At 40.7% G+C, this 19,809-nt stretch overlaps 1 protein-coding gene across 3 annotated transcripts in view; it reads right to left on the minus strand.

Annotated features, from left to right (window-relative positions):
- LOC116042671 (septin-9-like) overlaps positions 1–19,809 on the minus strand; it is a 75,606-nt gene that overhangs the window by 54,783 nt on the left and 1,014 nt on the right. Inside the window, exon 1 of one of the 3 annotated variants that reach the window (XM_036000347.1) lies at positions 11,341–11,467. The exons of 1 other annotated variant lie outside the window; for it this stretch is intronic. Coding sequence is in view for 1 of the 2 variants with exons in the window: in XM_031288956.2 (XP_031144816.1) it covers positions 4,356–4,377 (22 nt within the window). In the remaining variant the exon portion in view is untranslated. Of the gene's footprint in view, positions 1–4,355; positions 4,546–11,340; positions 11,468–19,809 lie in introns of those variants that run through there. One more of the 3 variants, XM_031288956.2, reaches the window with a different exon arrangement.

Genomic DNA, 19,809 nt, shown 5'->3' on the forward strand with positions numbered 1-19,809 from the left:
AGAATGAGGGAACTCTCCAAAACAACATCTGGAGAAGCGAGTGTTTGTGTGTGCGTTTGCACAACATTATGTGAATATGTGCCTATGCGCGCATGTGCACATTTGGTTACTTGACTGTGGACGCGGGTGTGTTTGTGTGTCTCGGTGCCCCTGAAATAGCACTGTAAACACAAAGGCCTTTGCACATAGTAGGATACATCTACAACCAAAACCATTCAGCCCTATTTCTCTGTGTTGCTGAGGGAGTTCTGCTTGTTTTGTTCATTGTTAATAGCAATACATACGGGTGTGAAAGTGTGTAATCTACTTACAAATAACACACAGTGTTGTTTCCCAAGTAATTGCATGTTTTCATCAGCGAGGTCGTCAGATTTTGTGATTTATGCTGAATTCATGCATTTGTGGGATTTTGTATTTTGTTATTCTGCTTCAACTTTGCAATTGCTATTTTATTAGTTGTACATATCCCTAACATGCAGAAAACTATCACACATGTATACAGACACTACCACTTACCTCAGATTCTAGGCTTTGTTGCTGGGTCAGTTAAAGACAAACAGGAATTCAGTATAACCACAAACATTTATTGGCAGGAAGTTGCACAAAACCAACCTCTCTATTTGTGTTACTTCTGTTTTCCCAAATGAGCTCATTTGTGTGGTTTCAGCGTTTATCTAAATGACACCTTTTAAAGATGATCAGTTTGACCTACATGTCCAAGAAGGAGGCACAATTACACTTCTGAATGTTAGTGGAATAAACTCACTTATTGAAGCAGAGCCTAAATAACACGCTATCACTGCAGGTGGTGATGGTGCAGTGGATATGACACATGCCTTTGGTGTGGGAGATCTGGGTTCAATTCACATTGCGATACATCAACCAATAGCACCAATAGCACATATAACAATTGTAAGTCACTTTGGATAAAAGCGTCAGCTAAATGACATGTAATGTAATGAATATTGTGCAATTAAACAGGGAAGTGAAACCGCTGCAGAAAGAATAAAGGCAGAATACAAGCATTAGATAGTTGAGAACTATCAGAACAGATACAGATACAGAACAGTGAGATTGAGCTAGGCAGAGGGGTAGTACATTGAGAGTAGCACACACGGCTTTGCTTTAACTCAATTCAATCTATGCCACTACTCACATACACATTTTTATTAATGTGACAGTTCTTTGGAAAAACTATTATCCTTGACTTCTTCGTAGTAAGCTTTTTAAATTGGCCTAATAGCTGTGTGGACAATTTATGCTGGCAGCAATACCGCTGCAGTGGTTTTAAGACTTGGATGCTACTCACTGTGTAGGGAATTGTCATATTGAGCCCAAATATCATTTGTAACAGGGATCTATGGAGTCTGTGATATCTTGTTGCAAGCTCACACCAAAGTATCACATGAAAGTCAATCTGTAAACAACTTGCAAACCTATAGGTGATGCCACTATGAAGTTTAGAACGTGCACATTTGGTTTCCTGTCTGTTTGAATGTGAAGTATAGATGAAGCCCTTCATACATCTCTACGTTTATCTATAAAATTGTTTAATATGCATGTAAAATGCCTTTATCAAAGGTGTATCAGGTAAATAATCTATTATTATAGACAAAAATGTGTCTTCTGGCATGAAAAGTAACACTACATGTTTTGTGCATGAAAACATTTTGACACTAGCTGATTTCCTCTTTGCAGCTTGCTGACCACAAATACATCCGCTTGTAAACAATCACCTGAATGAGCTTTCACCGAGGATCTATTTCTGTTATATCACCCATGGCTTGACCTGTGTTACCATCATGTTGAATCATTTCACCTGTCAGAAATCCTCCCTTCGGCAGACTGAAGGTGGGGCTTCCTGAACTCCCCGTACTGGCTGTTTTCATGGTCTCCCTCACTTATCATTACTAAATAATAATCTGAAAAACAATATGAGGTGAGACACTGGGAGGGTAGTGGGAGGAGGACTGTGGGGCGTTCACTCATAGAGGATATCCTGTATACTTCTTTTATGGAACATGGTGAGCTGGGAGATTTCCTTAAGTTCCTTTAACTCCGGGTTCATATGTGTTTGTGGAAATAGGTGGGGATCAGAGCATGTGTGTTTTAGGGTGAGGATATACAGGGCCTTGGGCGGACACATCAGCACTTCTAAAAACTTAGATTCACATGCAAAAAGAGGGAACGACTCAAGCTCACATACCATTAAAGTGCCATTAAATTAAAGGCAAATTCAAAAGTAACATTGAACATCATGTGCATGCCATTTATGAATACAGCTTGTTCACTTACTGGACATGTGTACTGAACAGGTAGACCAAGAGAAACCAAAATAAGTCAAATGTGGTTTTTAATAGAAAGAGTGATGAATCACAAGTATGGGTATGGGTCCTGGCCTTGACACCTTCATCTTAACAAATGCAAACCGGTTTTAATCTACTTATTTCCCTTAAGGAGTGTATCAATATGCTGTTTCAAAAAACTATCAAAGGAGTTGTCCCACTTGTAATCCTCAACTCAAGCTACTGAATCGCTGCTTTTATTGTTGTCAGTTTGATGCTAAACAGGCCAAACAATTAGTGTCTTTCTTCCTTATGCATTGGCAGAACATAAAACAAAATGACACAACCATGCAGCTCTTTTCCAAACTGAATCCTTTGTTTTTCTTTCCCTTTGTTGTATTTTCACAGCAGTGCGTCACCAATTAGCAATTGTCAATATGGTGACCATACGGGATGGTCGTGGCAGATGACATGTCATATTGAACATATTATTTTAATCCTGAGCAGGCTCAGAAATGGGAAAGTAGGAGGCACTCTGGGTCGAGATGGAGGTGTTGCAGATGCGCCCACAATCATGAGGTTGAAAATCTCATCTATGCACCACAGCCTGAGCTCCTAAAGTTATCAAAACAACGTCTGAAGGGATCAGGGGTGGGGTAGTAGGGGTGGTGGCTGCAGTCATGGCAACAGGTCCAAACAGAACAGCAGCACAGGTTGAAATCCAGGAAGTAGCTCAGCCCATGCAGGACTTCCTTAACTGAGAGGAGTGAGGGGGGAAGTGATGCCTAACATAATGCTCCACCACCTCACCTCTCTACCACACGGGTCTCGTCCCCCACTGGAGGGGTTCAGTCCTTACTAAATTCCTCCACCTCCCATAAAAAGAAATCCTCTGTCTGCAAAATATGAATCATCCACATGGAACATTTCACAGAACTTCACAGGGATATGTGGCTGCACTGAAGAGGACAAAATGGCACTGCAACATTGCCACCAAGTGGTGATAAAAATGGGTGTGCGGTGTGTCTGTATGCATCATGCATCATACAGCTCGCTGAACTCAGCCACCTCATTAACGGTCGAATTAAAGGCTAATTTGCAGAGTGTCGCTCAGCTTGATGTCCAGCCTTAATCACTGTAAGATGCCAGATTAGTCTTATCCTTTGAGTGCAGACTGAACACATATGGGCCTGAACAGAAGTTCTACTGAATCCCCCATTAGCACTAAACAATTAAAATCAATAAAGAGTTACTGATTAAAGGAAGCAAGAAGGATCTCTGTTGAGAAAAAGCCATGCCAGAAGCTACTGAGTTATAACGCCACAGGTGCAGGACAGTATACAGACCCTGAAGCATGCTAAACATTCCTCAAAAGCTGTCTGCTGTCTGTCAAAATCAAAACCATATTATCTGACATGTGAGCTCTGCTTCCACTCTCCGTAACTTAAAATAAATCATCTGCATCCGTCAGAATTTAATCCGACAACTGGACCCCTCAGCTTAAAATCCAATCATGTGATGATGGCATAAAGATTTAACTCTGTCCGTCTATTGTCGGATCATAGTTGTGTATGTGTGTGGGCTATAAGTCAGTATCCGAACCCGAGGCTGCCAATTACAGTACAGCAGCCACTTTGCACTGGAATATTACGTTTCCTGATTCTGAGAAGTCTTCTTTGACAGTCCATCACATGAGGTTTACTCACTGTTGCTCTGCATATGGTAGCTATTCAGTGCACTTCACAGTCATTTTAGCTGTGGCTGTGAGCTTAGCCACAGCTGAGAATGAGAGAAGAAATGTCTAAAAAGGTCAGTTTGTAGATCAAAAAACATATATGAAAAATAAATCAGAGGGGTAAAGTTGACATGTAGACACACAGAGGTCTCATAACGGCTGCTCCCATCCCAACTGGCCAAGTAAAGCAAACAACCAGGGTGGCTTCTAGCTGACACTGCTAAGAAGCTGCTTCCTCCGCAGTCTAACAAAGAAAAGAGTAAAAGCAAGTCCTTCCCACAGAAAGCCGTCTCAGTGTTAAAATATCAAATAAGTTTGAAAAAGCCACAACTTACCGGCTATTCTGTCTCGCTCCATAACTCAACGGCCACATGTAACCTCTCCTTTTCTCTCCTCTCCTTCCTTCCCTTCCCCTTTTTCTTCATGAAGACTTCCCCTTTCTTCTGACTTAGTCACCCTGTCCCCCTCTTTCAACCCTCCCTCTCTCCTCCCTCCTTTTCCTCCCTCTGCCTCCCTTGCTCTTACTTCCTCCAAGTTTTTAATGTCTTCAGTCTGTCAGGATAACAAGTGAACGGAGCAGACGTCCGCAGCCATGTGCTAGTCATATGGAGTTGCTTTCTTTGCTTTCTCTCTCATAGCTCTCATTCTCTCCTACACACACATGATGCAGGCTGTTATCCCAGATACACACAAGCTGACACCTTTTTACTTCTTTTCTCCCTTCACTTTCTCCAATGTTTTCTATTCTTCCCTTGATACTGAGGCTAGCCTTGCTCACATGCACCGACACTCCCCTGACACTGAAGCAGTATTGTGTCTTTGAAATAGATCCTTAGCCCTTTGACCAAAGGTCCTAATCTGAAAATAAACCCAGTCCACTTATTACAGAGAAAAACTCAAGCAGTCCACCAAGACATCCTGCACTATACCAACAACACGCACTTCTATGTCTTCATCATCACTCTAATCAGCATGTAGAAACCCACAATAAGTCATCATTCAAACAACTGATGACTGGCTCTGAGTGGACTGAAGAGTATTCTAAACTCTAAAGAAACTTGTGTATGAAGTGCTTTTTATAAGGCTTGTTTACAACCAGCTAATAATAAGTGTTACAAGATGTCAGTCAACAAGCTGATGCCTCAGCCCCACCTCTGTAGGAAATGACTGGACATCTAATGTCTTGTTCATCATGTTGCTCACAGTCTCAGAGCTAAACACATCATTAATTGAGAGAATTTATGTGTGTGGTAGAGGTCTTCATGGATCTACCCAAACCCTAGAACCCGAGACCCGACCCGGGACCCGAATGGGTTCGGATCCAGGGTTTATACGGTCAACTAGGTCTGGGTTGGATCCCGTTCTATTACCATGGGCCGAAGTTATCTTTTCTATGTTAGATGCAACAAAACTGTAAAGCTGAGTTTAAATGAGCCGCATTTGTCATGATCCGTCACCATGACAGCAATTTGATTTTTAAGATGAAACCAGAGTGGATTAGCCATGCTGTTTCAATTAGCAACAGAGTAATAAGATAACCTGGATGGATTTAAAGGACAATTCAGGCGCAAAATGAACCTAGGGGTTAATAACATATGTGTGGGATATGTTTTCATGCTAATCGAAGCTAGCGCGAACCGGTGATTAGCTTGTAACGCTAGCCTTCAGGCCAGAGACACATTCGATTAGCATGAAAACATATCCCAGAGAACGGTCAACTCGGTACACATGTTATTAACCCCTAGGTTCATTTTGCACCTCCTTTAACCAACTTTCTTTGGCAAGGAGGATGGATTATATCAACATGGCCAGGCACAGGGGAGAAGGCTACTAACGTTACATTAGGTAAGACACAAAGTTTTGCTCTGACAACTTGTAAATGAATGTGAAACTTGTTAATAACAATCAGCTGTCAAATCGGTGCCGATCGGGTCTTTGTCTCTTTGAATTTTTGGACCCGTGAAAACCATGGATGTATTAAGAGAACGTGAAAACATCTAATCTGTGACAAAAGTCACCCATGTTACCGGAGCAGCGCACACACACACACACACACACACACACACACACACACACACACACACACACACACACACAAGCACACGTCATGCTTAGAGTCTTACCCTCAACTTAGCCGCTCTACAAGGTCAGAGGCCACGTGAGCCATCGCCTTGGTGAGAGAAAACACAATACACACACAATCTCACACACACCCATCTTTGTTTTTGTATCAGGGAGAGAAGGCACAACTCAACAGCTCACTTCCTCTTCCTCTTTCTTGCAAGGAACATCCCTCTTCAACCCATATCTTCCAGATTTACACATAGCAACAACATTAGCTTTAGCAACAATCAGCACATGCACCAAAGAAACCCACAAAGGCAATTTGACCCAATAGAAACATCTTTCTTTGGTGAGGCCAGTGCTTGGATGAAGCAACAATATGATCTGGTGTTTCTCCAGGCATGCAGTGATGACAAACGCCTCTCTCTATCTAACCTGTTCTGATACAGGGAACATTTACTTCTGAGCGACCAAATGGTTGTTTCTGTTTGTGTGGATCAGATTTCTGAGCTTGTAAGAGGAAGAATCTTCACATCATTTCACATCATTTTAAATTTTACAATATATATTTATAATATTAACACAAATGGTAGATAGTGGAGCATCCTGAGTGATACAGACCACGTACACACACACACACACACACACACACACACACACACAGTTTTGGTCTGAATGGCTATTCTAGTGTGCAAGTCAATATGTAATTGTATTGATAATTTGCCATATAAACATGTAATAGTGCTAAATTAAGTTTATTGCCATTATGACGCCTTTTTATATTTGTATATAGAACTCTACAATTTGAGTTAGGGCAGTCAAAATCAAATGTTTTATTTTGAGGGGCTATGAGAGATAACAAAACTATTCAGGAGTGTATTCCACTTGTCTGGTCAGTCCTCTCTGTGCATGTTATGGTGTGATGTCTGTATCATATTTTTGAAAAATTAAATCAGATGCCTCCTTTTATATTTGTGCCAGAATGCTAAAGTACAACCATGTGCACATTACAGCGATCAAAATCTAAATTCTGATCAATGTGATAAATAATAAAACCAGATCATTTCTAAATGACCCTTTTAATGCAGAATCCACATGGAAAACTGAATGCTGTTGCTGTGACAAGAATGTGATTTTAAAAATAAAGACATGTCGCCTTGGTCCAGTGGCTTTTTCTGTTGTCTCGTGATCATTTTCCAGACTTAAAACACCGCAGTTAATCACAGGGTCAGGGTAAAAAAAAACATATGAAACACACAACACGTGCTTATGCATTTGTTGACTAATTTTTCTCATATGCATAACACACAAACACATGTTCCGACATACACCCCAGGTCCGCCCTGCAGTGTGCTGTTCAGAACAAAGAGCAATGACCCGGGCTGAAATGAAATCCCACCCACCCACACACACACACACACACACACACACACACACACACACACACACACACACACACACACACTTGTGTTCATCTAAACACTAAACATAAATTTGGATGGTGTTGATGACTTGGATGGGGGATGAAAATACTCAAAATTAATATAAAAAGCAAGATTATGGGTATGGTTTATTTGAGCTGTTTTGCAACCACATGATCCAATGAGTAAACCAGACTTCTTTGCATTTCCTGGTGCAAGTAGACACTGTTCACGGTTTACAGTAAATGAAGTTATTTGAGCTTGTAAAGGACATTTTTCGGACACACTGATGCAAAAGAAAACAGACTGAGAGGGCCTCCCTCACTCATACCTTTCACCACCTGCCCTCTCCATCATCTCAACCTGCTGGCGAGGTACAGCCGGAACCTCCCACACACACACACACACACACACACACACACACACACACACACACACACACACACAACAATTGCATATGTACACTCGAACATCCACTTAAAACCAGACACACGCAAACTAAAAGGGTTATCTGAGCAGATTCCTCTCGCATGACAGTACACCCTGTAAACACAGAGTCAGCCTCTCTTTTTCTTTGACTTACACATATACCAAATGTGTAGCCTATATTTGTATCTGACGACGCAGATGGTCATGGGGCACAGACGAACATGTGTGCTTGTTCACTCATGCGAGACATAGTCAAACACACGCACATGCCCGCACACGCACACAACCCCAAAAAACTGTGTATCACACATTTACTACGGGTGGATGGTGAGCCTTGGGGTGTACATTAATGTAAGCTGTCACTTCAGAGCATGACCTATGGCCAAACGCGTGACTCAAACATGCTAAATTTAGTTATATAATAGTCAAGTAAAAAACTCACCAGCATGCCAGCCAACACTAAAGGGATGCCTGCGGGGCAGTGATGCACAATGAAGGAGAAAGAACTATGGGAAGACGATAAAAGATGAAAGGAGAAGAGGAGGAGCGAGCCGGGGAAGTAGTGAAAGAGGTAAATGGAAGAAAAGAATAAAGGAGATAAGGTGAGGAAGGACATGAGGAAGAGGAGCTGAAGCCGCTGGTGTCTTCAGAGGTGGAAAACACATGTGAGAGGGAAACTATACTCTAAAGGACGCAATGGCCTTTGGTGTATTAATTTGTAGTATACCAACACTAGATGGATGTGTTGCCCATTATTGTCATGTCATATTGATAATGTGCTTTAATAGGCCTATGTGTACTTACTGTCTTTACAGTAATAGGCCTAGCAGGCATGCTTAACCACACACATACACACACACACACACACACACACACACACACACACACACACACACACACACACACACACACAGTAACTCTCCTATTCCCTCAAGTCCCCAAAAAAACTCCTTTCTCCAAACATAACAGCAGAGGTTCAAGGAGATGGTGGAGAACGAAAAAGAGAAAACAGTGTGATGTGGTGATGCTAGCTAGCCACAGTCTGATGACCTCACCAGAGCACTACGCAGCACTCATCTCCCCCTGCCTTGTCTCCATCATGCCCACACACATGCAGAGAGAGAGAGAGAGAGAGAGAGAAAGAGATGCGCTATCCTCCTCATTTGTGTGACTGTGTCCCATGCTGCTGCTGCTGCTGCTGCCTCTGCTGCTTACACATCCAACCTGGGGCATGTACAGGGACGACACAACTCTTCACATCACTCATCTACACAAGCCAAATTTAAAAGCAGACCCCATGCTCTCATGCAAACCATGAGGAATTGCATTTTTGTAGACATGAAGTACTCTTGCGCTTGTTCCAGAAAGATTTCAGTTTTCATTTTCAAGTGCCGTTCTACTGAATTGGGGAAATACCAAAATAATGGGCAACCCATCTTCTAAACAACATTGAGAGCCATCATCTGTAAGAAGATCAGATATTTTGAATCTGGAATTCATTTTTGACAAACAGTCCGCTTAATCACAATGTAGGCCTACCACACAGAAGGAGTTATTCCAACACTGTAAGGCAGTAAGTAGGCTACATCTCATTACAGCAATCTGGGAATGAGAAGATCTGATGGTATTTCTATTTTCCAATCAGACTGCCCAGTCTAGCTTGATGGCAGCCACATGGTCCCACAAACAATTCCCTCTGAAAAGAGCTGGTCTGCTGTTCTTTACTATAAACTCAGTGACTTGATGTGTTGTTGTTTTTTTGTTTTTTTTACATTGCATCAAATACATTCAAAATAATGCATCTCAGGTAAAAAGGAAAGCATTCGGCTTCCCATTCGGTATTTTCAGAACTGCTGACCTGCTGGGTTACGTGAACAAAGTAAGCCTGGATTCAATAAAAGGAGTGATTGTCTGAGAATTGTAAAAATATCATTTAATTGCAATATGTACATCTTTGTCGGGAAACCCTCTTCTGAGATTCCCATGCACTCATTTGATATTATTTAACTACTGGAAAAATTGACAAAATACAAGACAAAGAGTCTACAGCCATGCTAGCGGCTAAGGCTAAACACAGCAGTGCTTTTGGATAAATGTTAAAGTTAGCATGGCAACATGCTCACAGTGACAATGCTAACATGCTGATGTTTTCCATGTATTTTTTACCATGTTCACCATCTTAGTTTAGCATATTAGCATGCTAATATTTGTTAATTAGCACTAAACACATTGTCATTAGTTTTACAAGTATTTAGTCATAAACCAAAATATTGGACAAATCAAAAATACCTGCTGTGCTAGATGAAAAGTCAGGGGACAATGCCACTAGCTTGGCTAAAAATACAACAAAGTCTAAAATGAGGCAGACCTAAATGTCCTCCAGCGCTATAAATGATCCACTGAAATATGAAAACTCTACACAGAAACACTGACCTCTATTATTACTAACAGCTTATCACAAATTCTTAACCACTGAAGATGTTTCACAGCTCATAACATCAGTAGTCAAAACAAAGTGCAAAACTCATGGCCGAAGTCATAACTGATGTTGAGTCAGCAGTTGGTACAACTTCCAGTCAACGCTGAGTTGTACTCCAACAATCCTCTGCAAGAACCAGAAAAAATCATGAAGATAACAATACATGACCCTGTTACTCATGACACACATGTTACACACATATGTGGAGAAACACACTCACACAGTCAAATCTAGTTCACAGAAAGCCCCATTCCTTTAACCCATCAGTCGTGTAGGCTCCTCTCTTCCAGTTCTCTGACTATTTAAATCCCACTCTCAGGTCATTTGGACTGTCAGAGGCTGTAAAAGTGCTAGTGGTGCAGTCTGTCTGTCCCAGCATGGCTGTGGTAACCCTGCTGGCTATTTCCTCCTCCCCATAAGGTAATCATTAGATGTGAGAGGGAGCTGGCACCAGGATACATACATGGGATATCCTCAAAGTTCCAGATCCCTTGCAGGAAATAAGGAGTCTGTTGTAGTAATTGATAAGTATGTGGACACTATGTGGATATTGCAGATAGAGTAGAAGCCACTGTGGAAGTCTCGGCATCTTTTATCTATTTTGCAGGATTTTTGTAAGACCTCCTTTTGTGGTTTTGAGTGGCACTGAAGCAAGAATAAAAACAGCCTGAATTGTTGGCTTCACAAATCCATATGAAATTAGTTAAGCTGGAACAATAACAGTCCGTCAGCAGTGCTTATGTTTGCTACAGTGTGTAATATATCTCATTGTGCTGTTACAATCCACACTGCTTAACTGTGCTTTATGTAATTGAGTAAGGTAAGCTTATGGAGCATGGATGAGAGAAGCAAAGCTATGTAATTTGGCTGATTATCACAAAGCACAGAAACCATCAACATTAGCCCGAGGCCCGCCGCCCCCTTTACCTCCATCCCTGCAAATCAGCCTGAACTGATGGAGGGATGGTGCTGGAGAGAGAAAGAGAGAGGAGAACGAGGAGAGAGTTCCTGTGGTTCCCTGTGGCTTCGAACCTCTGTAATCAGCATGCCAAGCTCCTGATGTCTAAATCCACAACTCGGACCCAGACAGTCTACACATACTCTACACACATATGTGCTCTACACATATATACTGTATGCTCTATACACACACACACACACACGCACGCACGCACGCACGCACGCACGCACACACACACACGCACACACACACACACACACACACACACACACACACACACACACACACACACACACACACAGTACAGCAAGCTCATGACACATGAGCTCTGCGGTGATCTCTGTTCAAGTGGAGTTTGGCGACGGTGAATGTCCCAAATAAATGCAAGATGACTGAAAAAAAAAAACTGCATCTATACAGTGTCACACCGAGCCATTACGCAATGTCATGTATAATTAATTTGCAACTGAGTTTTCAGATTTCTTAATTAGATGACTGAGATTAAAAATAAAAAATGAAATCCTTCTTAGTAGGGCCCAGCTGACACTAGATTTATTCTCCAGTCAATACCAATATTGGTATTTGAAAGTAAAAAAATCAGATAAGGATATATCGATAACAGTTTTTTTTACATAAATACATAATATTTTGACACTTTTGATAAGGCTGCCATACATGCTTATATCGATATACATGTCTCTGTGTTAGGATAAGATTATATCAGCCAAATGGATTTTTTAATTAAGCATTTCAATCATTTTTAAAACAAAAATGCCCAAAGAAAATGCTTCATTCTTCTCAGCTGTGAGGATTTGATGCTTTTAATATTATAGTAAAGTGAATATATTTGGACTGTTGGTCAGACAAAATAAAACATTTGATGACATCACATTAGGCTTTAGGAAATTGTGATGGGCATATTTCACTGTTTATTGATGTTTAATTGGCTTATTCTGCTTTCTCTCTTGTCAATGAAGAGCTTAATGTGAAAAAGGTGTAATTGACATTTTGGCCAAAACTTGGACATATACCATACATATACATTTATCATTGTAAAAGCTCTTTTGATGGCCAAATAAAACATTTGTAACTGTAAGCATTTTTAAATAAATGTGGAAAAGCAAGGAGCTCAATTCAATTTACAGTGAACTAATTTCTAGAATTTAAATCTCTGTATGAGTGTTTTTAGTGTTAATGTAGGAAAATGTGCATTTTTTCACATCATAAGGTTTACTGTAATAAAAAAAAGGATAAGGTCATCTATGTTCCGTTTGCTCTAAACCATTTAACTGTTATACATGCATACACAAACTCTCACATAGAGATAACAAATGTTAAAGTTATTCCTTGTACGACATCAAATGATCAAAAAACACAAATGCAAAATAACAGCAATGCTCTCATTATGATGAGCCCATGCTTTACCACAGCATCTGCTTGTAACATCAGCTGTTTCTTTAATGAACATGCAGCGAAATCATTTACAACTGGCTGGCTGCTCGTCATGATAAACAGCAGTGACATGGCCCGTGTTCATCCTTATGTTATTCACAGGAGGGAGGGGGGGGGCTTTGTTAAGCTGAGACGTCATCATCTACCATTTCCATTTATAGCCAAAATGTGACACAGTGGCAGATGATGTCATACTTGCATTTGTGTGTGTATGTGCAATGCTTAGTGTCTATAGGACTATTCAGCAGGGAGAGAGATCTCCTTCATGGTACGCATGCATTGTTGAATCATGGGTCAGTATTTCAGAACCCAAAGTTTACCCCTAAGTTTAATCAGATAGGAATTACAACTGGGGGGAGAGATACACTGAGAGATAAAACCATGAGAGATGGAACAAAATCCATGTGTCACTTCCTGTAGTGGGAGTGAAAGGATTAGGCTAAAAACTGCAGGAAAGTTTATCTAAGGGGAAAAAGTTCTGTCTTTTCAATGAGAGAAACTTACGTTGAATAACCAGTATATAAGGCAGCCCTCGGGGGCTAAGACAGTGAGCTTTTTTACTTAGCACTCATGAAAGAAGACTGATAAAAGTAGTCTAATACTAGTCTAATGTGATAAGGATTATATGAACCGGAGAGCTTGGCAGCTTGACTCTTAGGTAGTGAATTAAATAGACGCTCACCAATGACTAGCAATGTAATAAAGACAGCTTTATTATCACAGGGAGTAGTAGTGAATGTGGTGGTAGTCCAGGCCAATATATGACTCAGACTGAAGGGAATCTAGCTCAGCTGTCACTGAAGAGCCATTGTTAAAGTGAAATAAAGAGCTGTATTGACTCCCCTCATCTGCTCGTTCTCTATGGGACCTACTGGTGTGGTTAAGTGGGAGGATGGATGACATGATGGATGCTGCAGTTTAAAGTGCCATGGCATTTTTAAGAAACGGTACTGTAGCCAGGCCCCCCAAAGTGTTCTAGGCTTGATTTAAAAGTGCATCAGCAGACTGAATGATCACAGCTGATCTGTGAGCAGTTAGACCTCAGTCCTGTGTTGCTGTAAATTAAAGTGATGGGCAGTAAGCAGCATTCATAGATTTCTACTCTTAGGACCTGCATGAGTTAAGTAATGATGCAATTACACAATTATGCAATCGATATAATTGACAACAATTTTAATAATCAATTAATGGTTTAAGTCATTTATCAAACATCTCAAATGTGGGAATTTGCTGCCATTTTTAGTTTTATACCAATATAAATGTAAACCTTGTGTCTTAGTCTTTGGCTTTTTTTTAGATTATACTATTTAACAACTATTAAAATGTAAACAATATAATCCAGTACAATAATGTTCTAATGGAAATAATAAATGACTCACTTTATAAGACGGTGAGGATTTGGAAAATTCTTCCCTGAACATCGCTTGATTACCTCAGATATTAACATAAAAAGTACAATGGGTTATATGGTGTAAAAAAAAAAAAAAAAAAAAAAGTATTAATAAGAGCATCATCAACTTTTTATTCCAGACTCAAGGTCCATTCAAAAGACACAGACATGACATACAACATACCTTAAAAAAAATAGAAACATATACAAAGAAATAAAAAAAAAAACAGAAGAAACAACAATACTACATTTCTATAAAAGACACTTATACCAGTGTTTCCATAGTGATGATTGGTATCGTATGGCACTAAACCTAGGATTTATTAATAGCATAACAATGCTATTTTGGGAGACGTTCAGGTGACAAATGAATTTGTAGATGAGACTCCTCAATAATGCCTGAAATGTGCTGACCCCTGCATTACAGAACAGGTCACTTGCACTAGAGCACCTGGGTTTGTTGAGCAGTATCCTCATACAGTCATTATAAGCAACCTTAAGCTTCTGCATGCTTGCCTTTTTGAACTTAGTCCATAGGGGAGCAGTATACAAAGGAGTGCAATACGCTTTAAACAGACTCATTTTGACGTCATCCGTGCACATGTGGAATTTTCTTACCAACATGTTAGCTTGGGCATATAATATGCGACGCTGCCTGAGTATATCCTCATCATCAGATAACTGATCTGTAATGTAGTGACCCAGATATTTAATTTTATTACAGACACTCATCACTTGTCCTGATAGATAAAAGTCTGGAAAACAAATGTCTTTATCCACTTTTGTCCTACATATCAAGACAGCACTCTTTTTTTACCATTATACAACACATCATATTTCACCCCATATTCAGAGCAGATATTCAGTAGCAGCTGAAAACCAGCACTGCTGGGAGAGAAAATGGCCAAATCATCAGCATACATGAGATGATTTACCAAGGTGTTACCAATCATACAGCCTGTTTTGCATCTTGTCAATTGGCTGGATAACTCATCCATGTACACGTTGAAGAGTGCTGGTGAGAGTAGCCCCCCCTGACGTACCCCATTACTTACCCCAAAGGAGGCAGAGACCCCATGTATTACCCCATTTAACCTGCATACTCTGGTTGGCATACCAGTAAGCCAGGATTCTTATAATACTGTCAGGTGCACCCCTTTGGCTCAGTTTTTCAAATAGCTTATGATGATTGACTCTATCAAAGGCCTTGGAAGCATCAATAAACCCATAAACCCAACTAGCATAGATGAATTCTGCCTTATGTACCCCTGTGTTGCTAGCCTGGGTAAACCCTGACGAACTTCCGGCAAATTTGAGATTTGCTCTGCAAGTCAGTCTGGCGAAGACCCCATTCAAACCCATTTCCAATGTCCCCAAAATCGAGGCACCAATCACAACCGCTGAGGCGGGCTTTACACCAATCACAACCGTTGAGGCGGGTTTTACGCGACGACGATAGCGCAGCGACGCCGAGCAGCTTTTTGTTTACATTCAACATGACGGCTACCGAAGCGCAGCGTCACCCGGATTGTTGGCCTGATTGGTTGGACTATCCAATGCGCCCTCGAGGCCGTTGGACGCCACTCAAAATGAACTGTGGAAATGAACTGTCAATAAACCTTTCCCAGACCCACTCTCAGTTACAACTGAGAAGGGTCTGATGTCAACCAGGCTACTGTGTTGCCTCCTTCAAGGCATAGATACACAAATCAGTACCAAGCTTAGCTTTGAAGCCAAATTGATTGTCAGTGGTACCAATATAAGGACTTAGACGATCAAGCAAAATTCTTTCCAGTACTTTAGATATCACACTGGCTAGGGCTATCGGCCTATAATTATCCAAACTCCCAACCTTGCCAGCTTTGTTCTTGATGACAGGCACACGAGTAACAGACAACATAGATTCAGGTAGCATGCCATGGGTCATAAATCCAGAAAAGCAAATGGCAAGCAGTACTGCCACCTTTGGGCTAGCAAACTTAAGGTGCTCTGCTGTAATGTGGTCTGGCCCACTCGCTTTCTTATCCGATAACTGTGCTACGGCCTGGCATACTTCACTGGAGGTGATTATCTCTTGATTACTGTTGACAATATTTGCCACTTTGTAGGAGTCACTTTTAACACAGTTAAATAAGGCAGAATAGTGTTGCCTCCACACCTCAGCTATATTGTCAGCTCCAGACACCCCCTCTATAGCACACGGAAGCAATGTATTGGCCCTGTTTAGAGCTCTCACCTCCTTCCAGAAGCCAATAACATCCTTACCCAGACGTTTCTCAGCCACAGAGTTAGCTCTCATACCCTGTTCATGTTTACCAATGTAGCGGATGGCATATTTGAGTCTAGCATGTATCCAATATTGATACTTGTTGATCATGGAATGGCAAATGTACGCACAGTCACATTTAAAACAGTCTGATATTTAATCCAATGCACTACTTTTCCACTTTTACGTATGTTTATGAAACTAAACCTTCAACTACTTTTTTTTTTGGCCACTTGAGGGAAGCAGAAACAAGTTGTGAACACAATACTGACATATAGCAGTGATGGAGCCACATTCCCATTCATTTAGAGTCATGTTTCTGCCCACCTGATGAATCGAAGTCCAAAATACACTCTCTTTTAGCTCCGTTTTTTGTCTCTGCCAACTCCTGAGAGAAATAACTGTCTCTTTAGTTGCTAAATGCTCCACTATGTTCACCAGCTATAGTAGTCACGAACTATGTTCTGCTTGGTGATGAGCAGGTAGTGTACAGTGGGTTTTTAGAGCTTTCTACTGAAAACAGCTGCCTGCTACAGCTGAAAACAGCACTATGAGAGCAGTGAGAGGGAACCAAAACAGTGAAGTTGCGGAGCGGACTGCTAAACAACAAGCTGAAACTCACTATAAAGTGCCGTAAAGCTGAGGGGAGCTGCAGATTCAGGTGATAATTCTCTGTAGGTTCATCACTACGAGCCACCCCCTTTTACATTGTCACACTGTTTTCACATTGTTTTCACATTGTCAACTCATACATTATTATTATAAAAATGTTCAAAAGCTTTAATTACAATTTGTTTAGAATCATTCATTTGGATAACAGAATTTTGTGAAATGATGCCATGATATGATCATATCATCATGATACAATCTCACTGAAATTCAATTTGTGTTTGGATCCAGATGGGACCTGTGTTATGAAAGTGACATATTCTTATTAGAAGTACACCCCCAGTCTAACACAAAATACAGCTACGTCAAAAATTGTAGTGTGTGTGGGCCAAAGTCTGCACATGTCAGCCACTACAGTAAATCTAATCCAGCAGGCTTAATCCTGTGTGCCGAACAGCGTTGAGATGTTGAGTCATTGTAATGATTAGTCATTTCCTTGTAAAATTGGCAGAGATGAGAATGTTTCCCCAAGACATCCACCATTATGATAGTCAGTGTATGTGTAGTCTATAGTTCTAACACGAGGACCTAAAAATACCACATCTGTCAGTTCCATCCACAAGTCAACATCAAGAACGCTTCCCTGAGTTTTTATCAAATCTTCTATTAAAGACGAAAGTTCAACAAATCCACACAACAAGCCCCCAGCAAATGTTCACCACAAAGGAGTCTATTGAAGCTGAGGACGAGCCTGTTTTGAAAAATGACCCAACCATGAGAATATATAGCACAGCTGACTGGGATCTCTCATGCGTAGGAAGATAGAAAGAAAAAAGGGGGGAGGAACAGTGCATTTACTCCACTGGGACTCCTTGTTCATTTCAGGGTCACATTACTTGAAACTACAAAACAACGTGGGTACATCCAGTTCATTAAGCCCAACAAGCTCCGGGCCTCACAGGACTTTCCTAAATGGAAGCAAACATATTTGTGTTGGTGATCTGAGGGACGACACAATGCTCCCACTCGGGAAGAAAAATTATACATGAGTGACTGGAGAAAACATGGATCTAATGCACTCTTCCCAAAAAGCATGTGGAGTATTTTTTTTAAAACATAGTTTTGAAGTTGTATTATTGGTTTTTGGACATGTATATGTAGTTTGTGGACATTGTTATTGAGGTATTGTACTGCTTTTATGGTATATACTTAAAGAAAACTATAGATAGGAGGACATGTTTACAACAACATAAGCTGATAGAGATGTGATATATAAAAGGGTTTTTTACACCAATGTTTTTGTTCTGTACTGACCATTTTGACAGATGAGAGCTGCTCTCGGTTACACATCTGCAGAACTTCAAACATCTGCTTTCTCCAGCATTATCACACTTTGAGACAGCCCACTCAAACTAGATCATTTGCTTGAAATAATTTGACAGATACAGTATGTAGAAAAGACTAAAAAGGCTCCCCATTAAAAGCATCTTCGCCATCATACTGTTAACTGAGTTCTCTCTCAGTCCAGCCATGAAATCCTCCAGCCTGACAGATAATTTGACACCTTACGGTCAAAGATGGTGCGTGGAGAAACTGCTGGAGCTACTACAAGCTTTGTGCTGAGTGATGGTGCCCGGTCTTATGGTTTGTCTTTGCTTGGAGACAGATCAGACTACCAGTCACCATAATGATCAAAGTACATTATGACCTCAGGGTGCCAATACAGTCGACAATTAGCTTTTCCAAGCCTGCTGCATGGATTCTTACATCTGGGCTTTCTTTGTATTCTGGGAAAAGGGTGAAAAAGCAACGATACAACCTAAAAACTGTTCTCACACACTTGAAGTAACAATGCCACTGTTGTTGCCTTCTCTGCAGTCTGACCACCTTCTGAACTAGCAATCTGCCACAAGATGAAGTCAACAACAGATAGTTTGGGGGTGTTTGTATAGTAGTGCTGTTTCAGTGCAGGTGCAGCAGTGAGGATCTCCAGAGATAGAAACTGACAGATAGTGATAAGACTCCTTAAACAGGCCAGCCTTCAAGTCTACGTATGACCTTTCCCACATTTCTATTCCCTGAAAGGTCAAGCACTAATTGCTTACGGCTCCAGACTGTTGCTGTGTTTGTGAGAGTTGCTTTGCACGTGGTTAATACTTTAATAATCAGATTTTTGGGAGAAAATCAAGTGTGTACCATGTATAATGTAACAGCACATACAGAGAATTCAAAATAGAGACTTGCGATTTGGACTTGAGTAAGACTTTAAGTCACAAAAATGAGGATTTCAGACGTGATGGCTGTAAAACTTAATTTACTTGTAACTTTAAAACCATTGAAAACCACTAAAAGTCTCAAGTTTTGACATGGTAAAAGACATCGTCATGTATGCATTAGCAACTGACTTGGACATATCTCCAAACGACTTTAAAAGAGATGTGGATATGAGCTTCTTTTATCTTATTGTGGTCTTATTTTAATCTTTATGGCATGAATAAAGATGACAATTTTTTCTTCAAACTCAGTGTTACAATGTTTCTTGTTTTCAACACAAGCCTCCGCAGCATTAGCTTGTGCCACATTTCTGAGTCTGTTTAATCTTGTGCGCTATATTTTTCTCCCTAGAGCCCATCCTGTGTTCCCAAATGTTTATAGAGGGGGAACGCACAGATGGGGCCTGAGCAAAGCCAGAGATGTGTGGTATAGTACACACACACA

The sequence above is a fragment of the Sander lucioperca genome, chromosome 4 (genome assembly GCF_008315115.2).
Source record: "Sander lucioperca isolate FBNREF2018 chromosome 4, SLUC_FBN_1.2, whole genome shotgun sequence".
In the NCBI taxonomy this organism is placed as follows: domain Eukaryota; kingdom Metazoa; phylum Chordata; class Actinopteri; order Perciformes; family Percidae; genus Sander; species Sander lucioperca.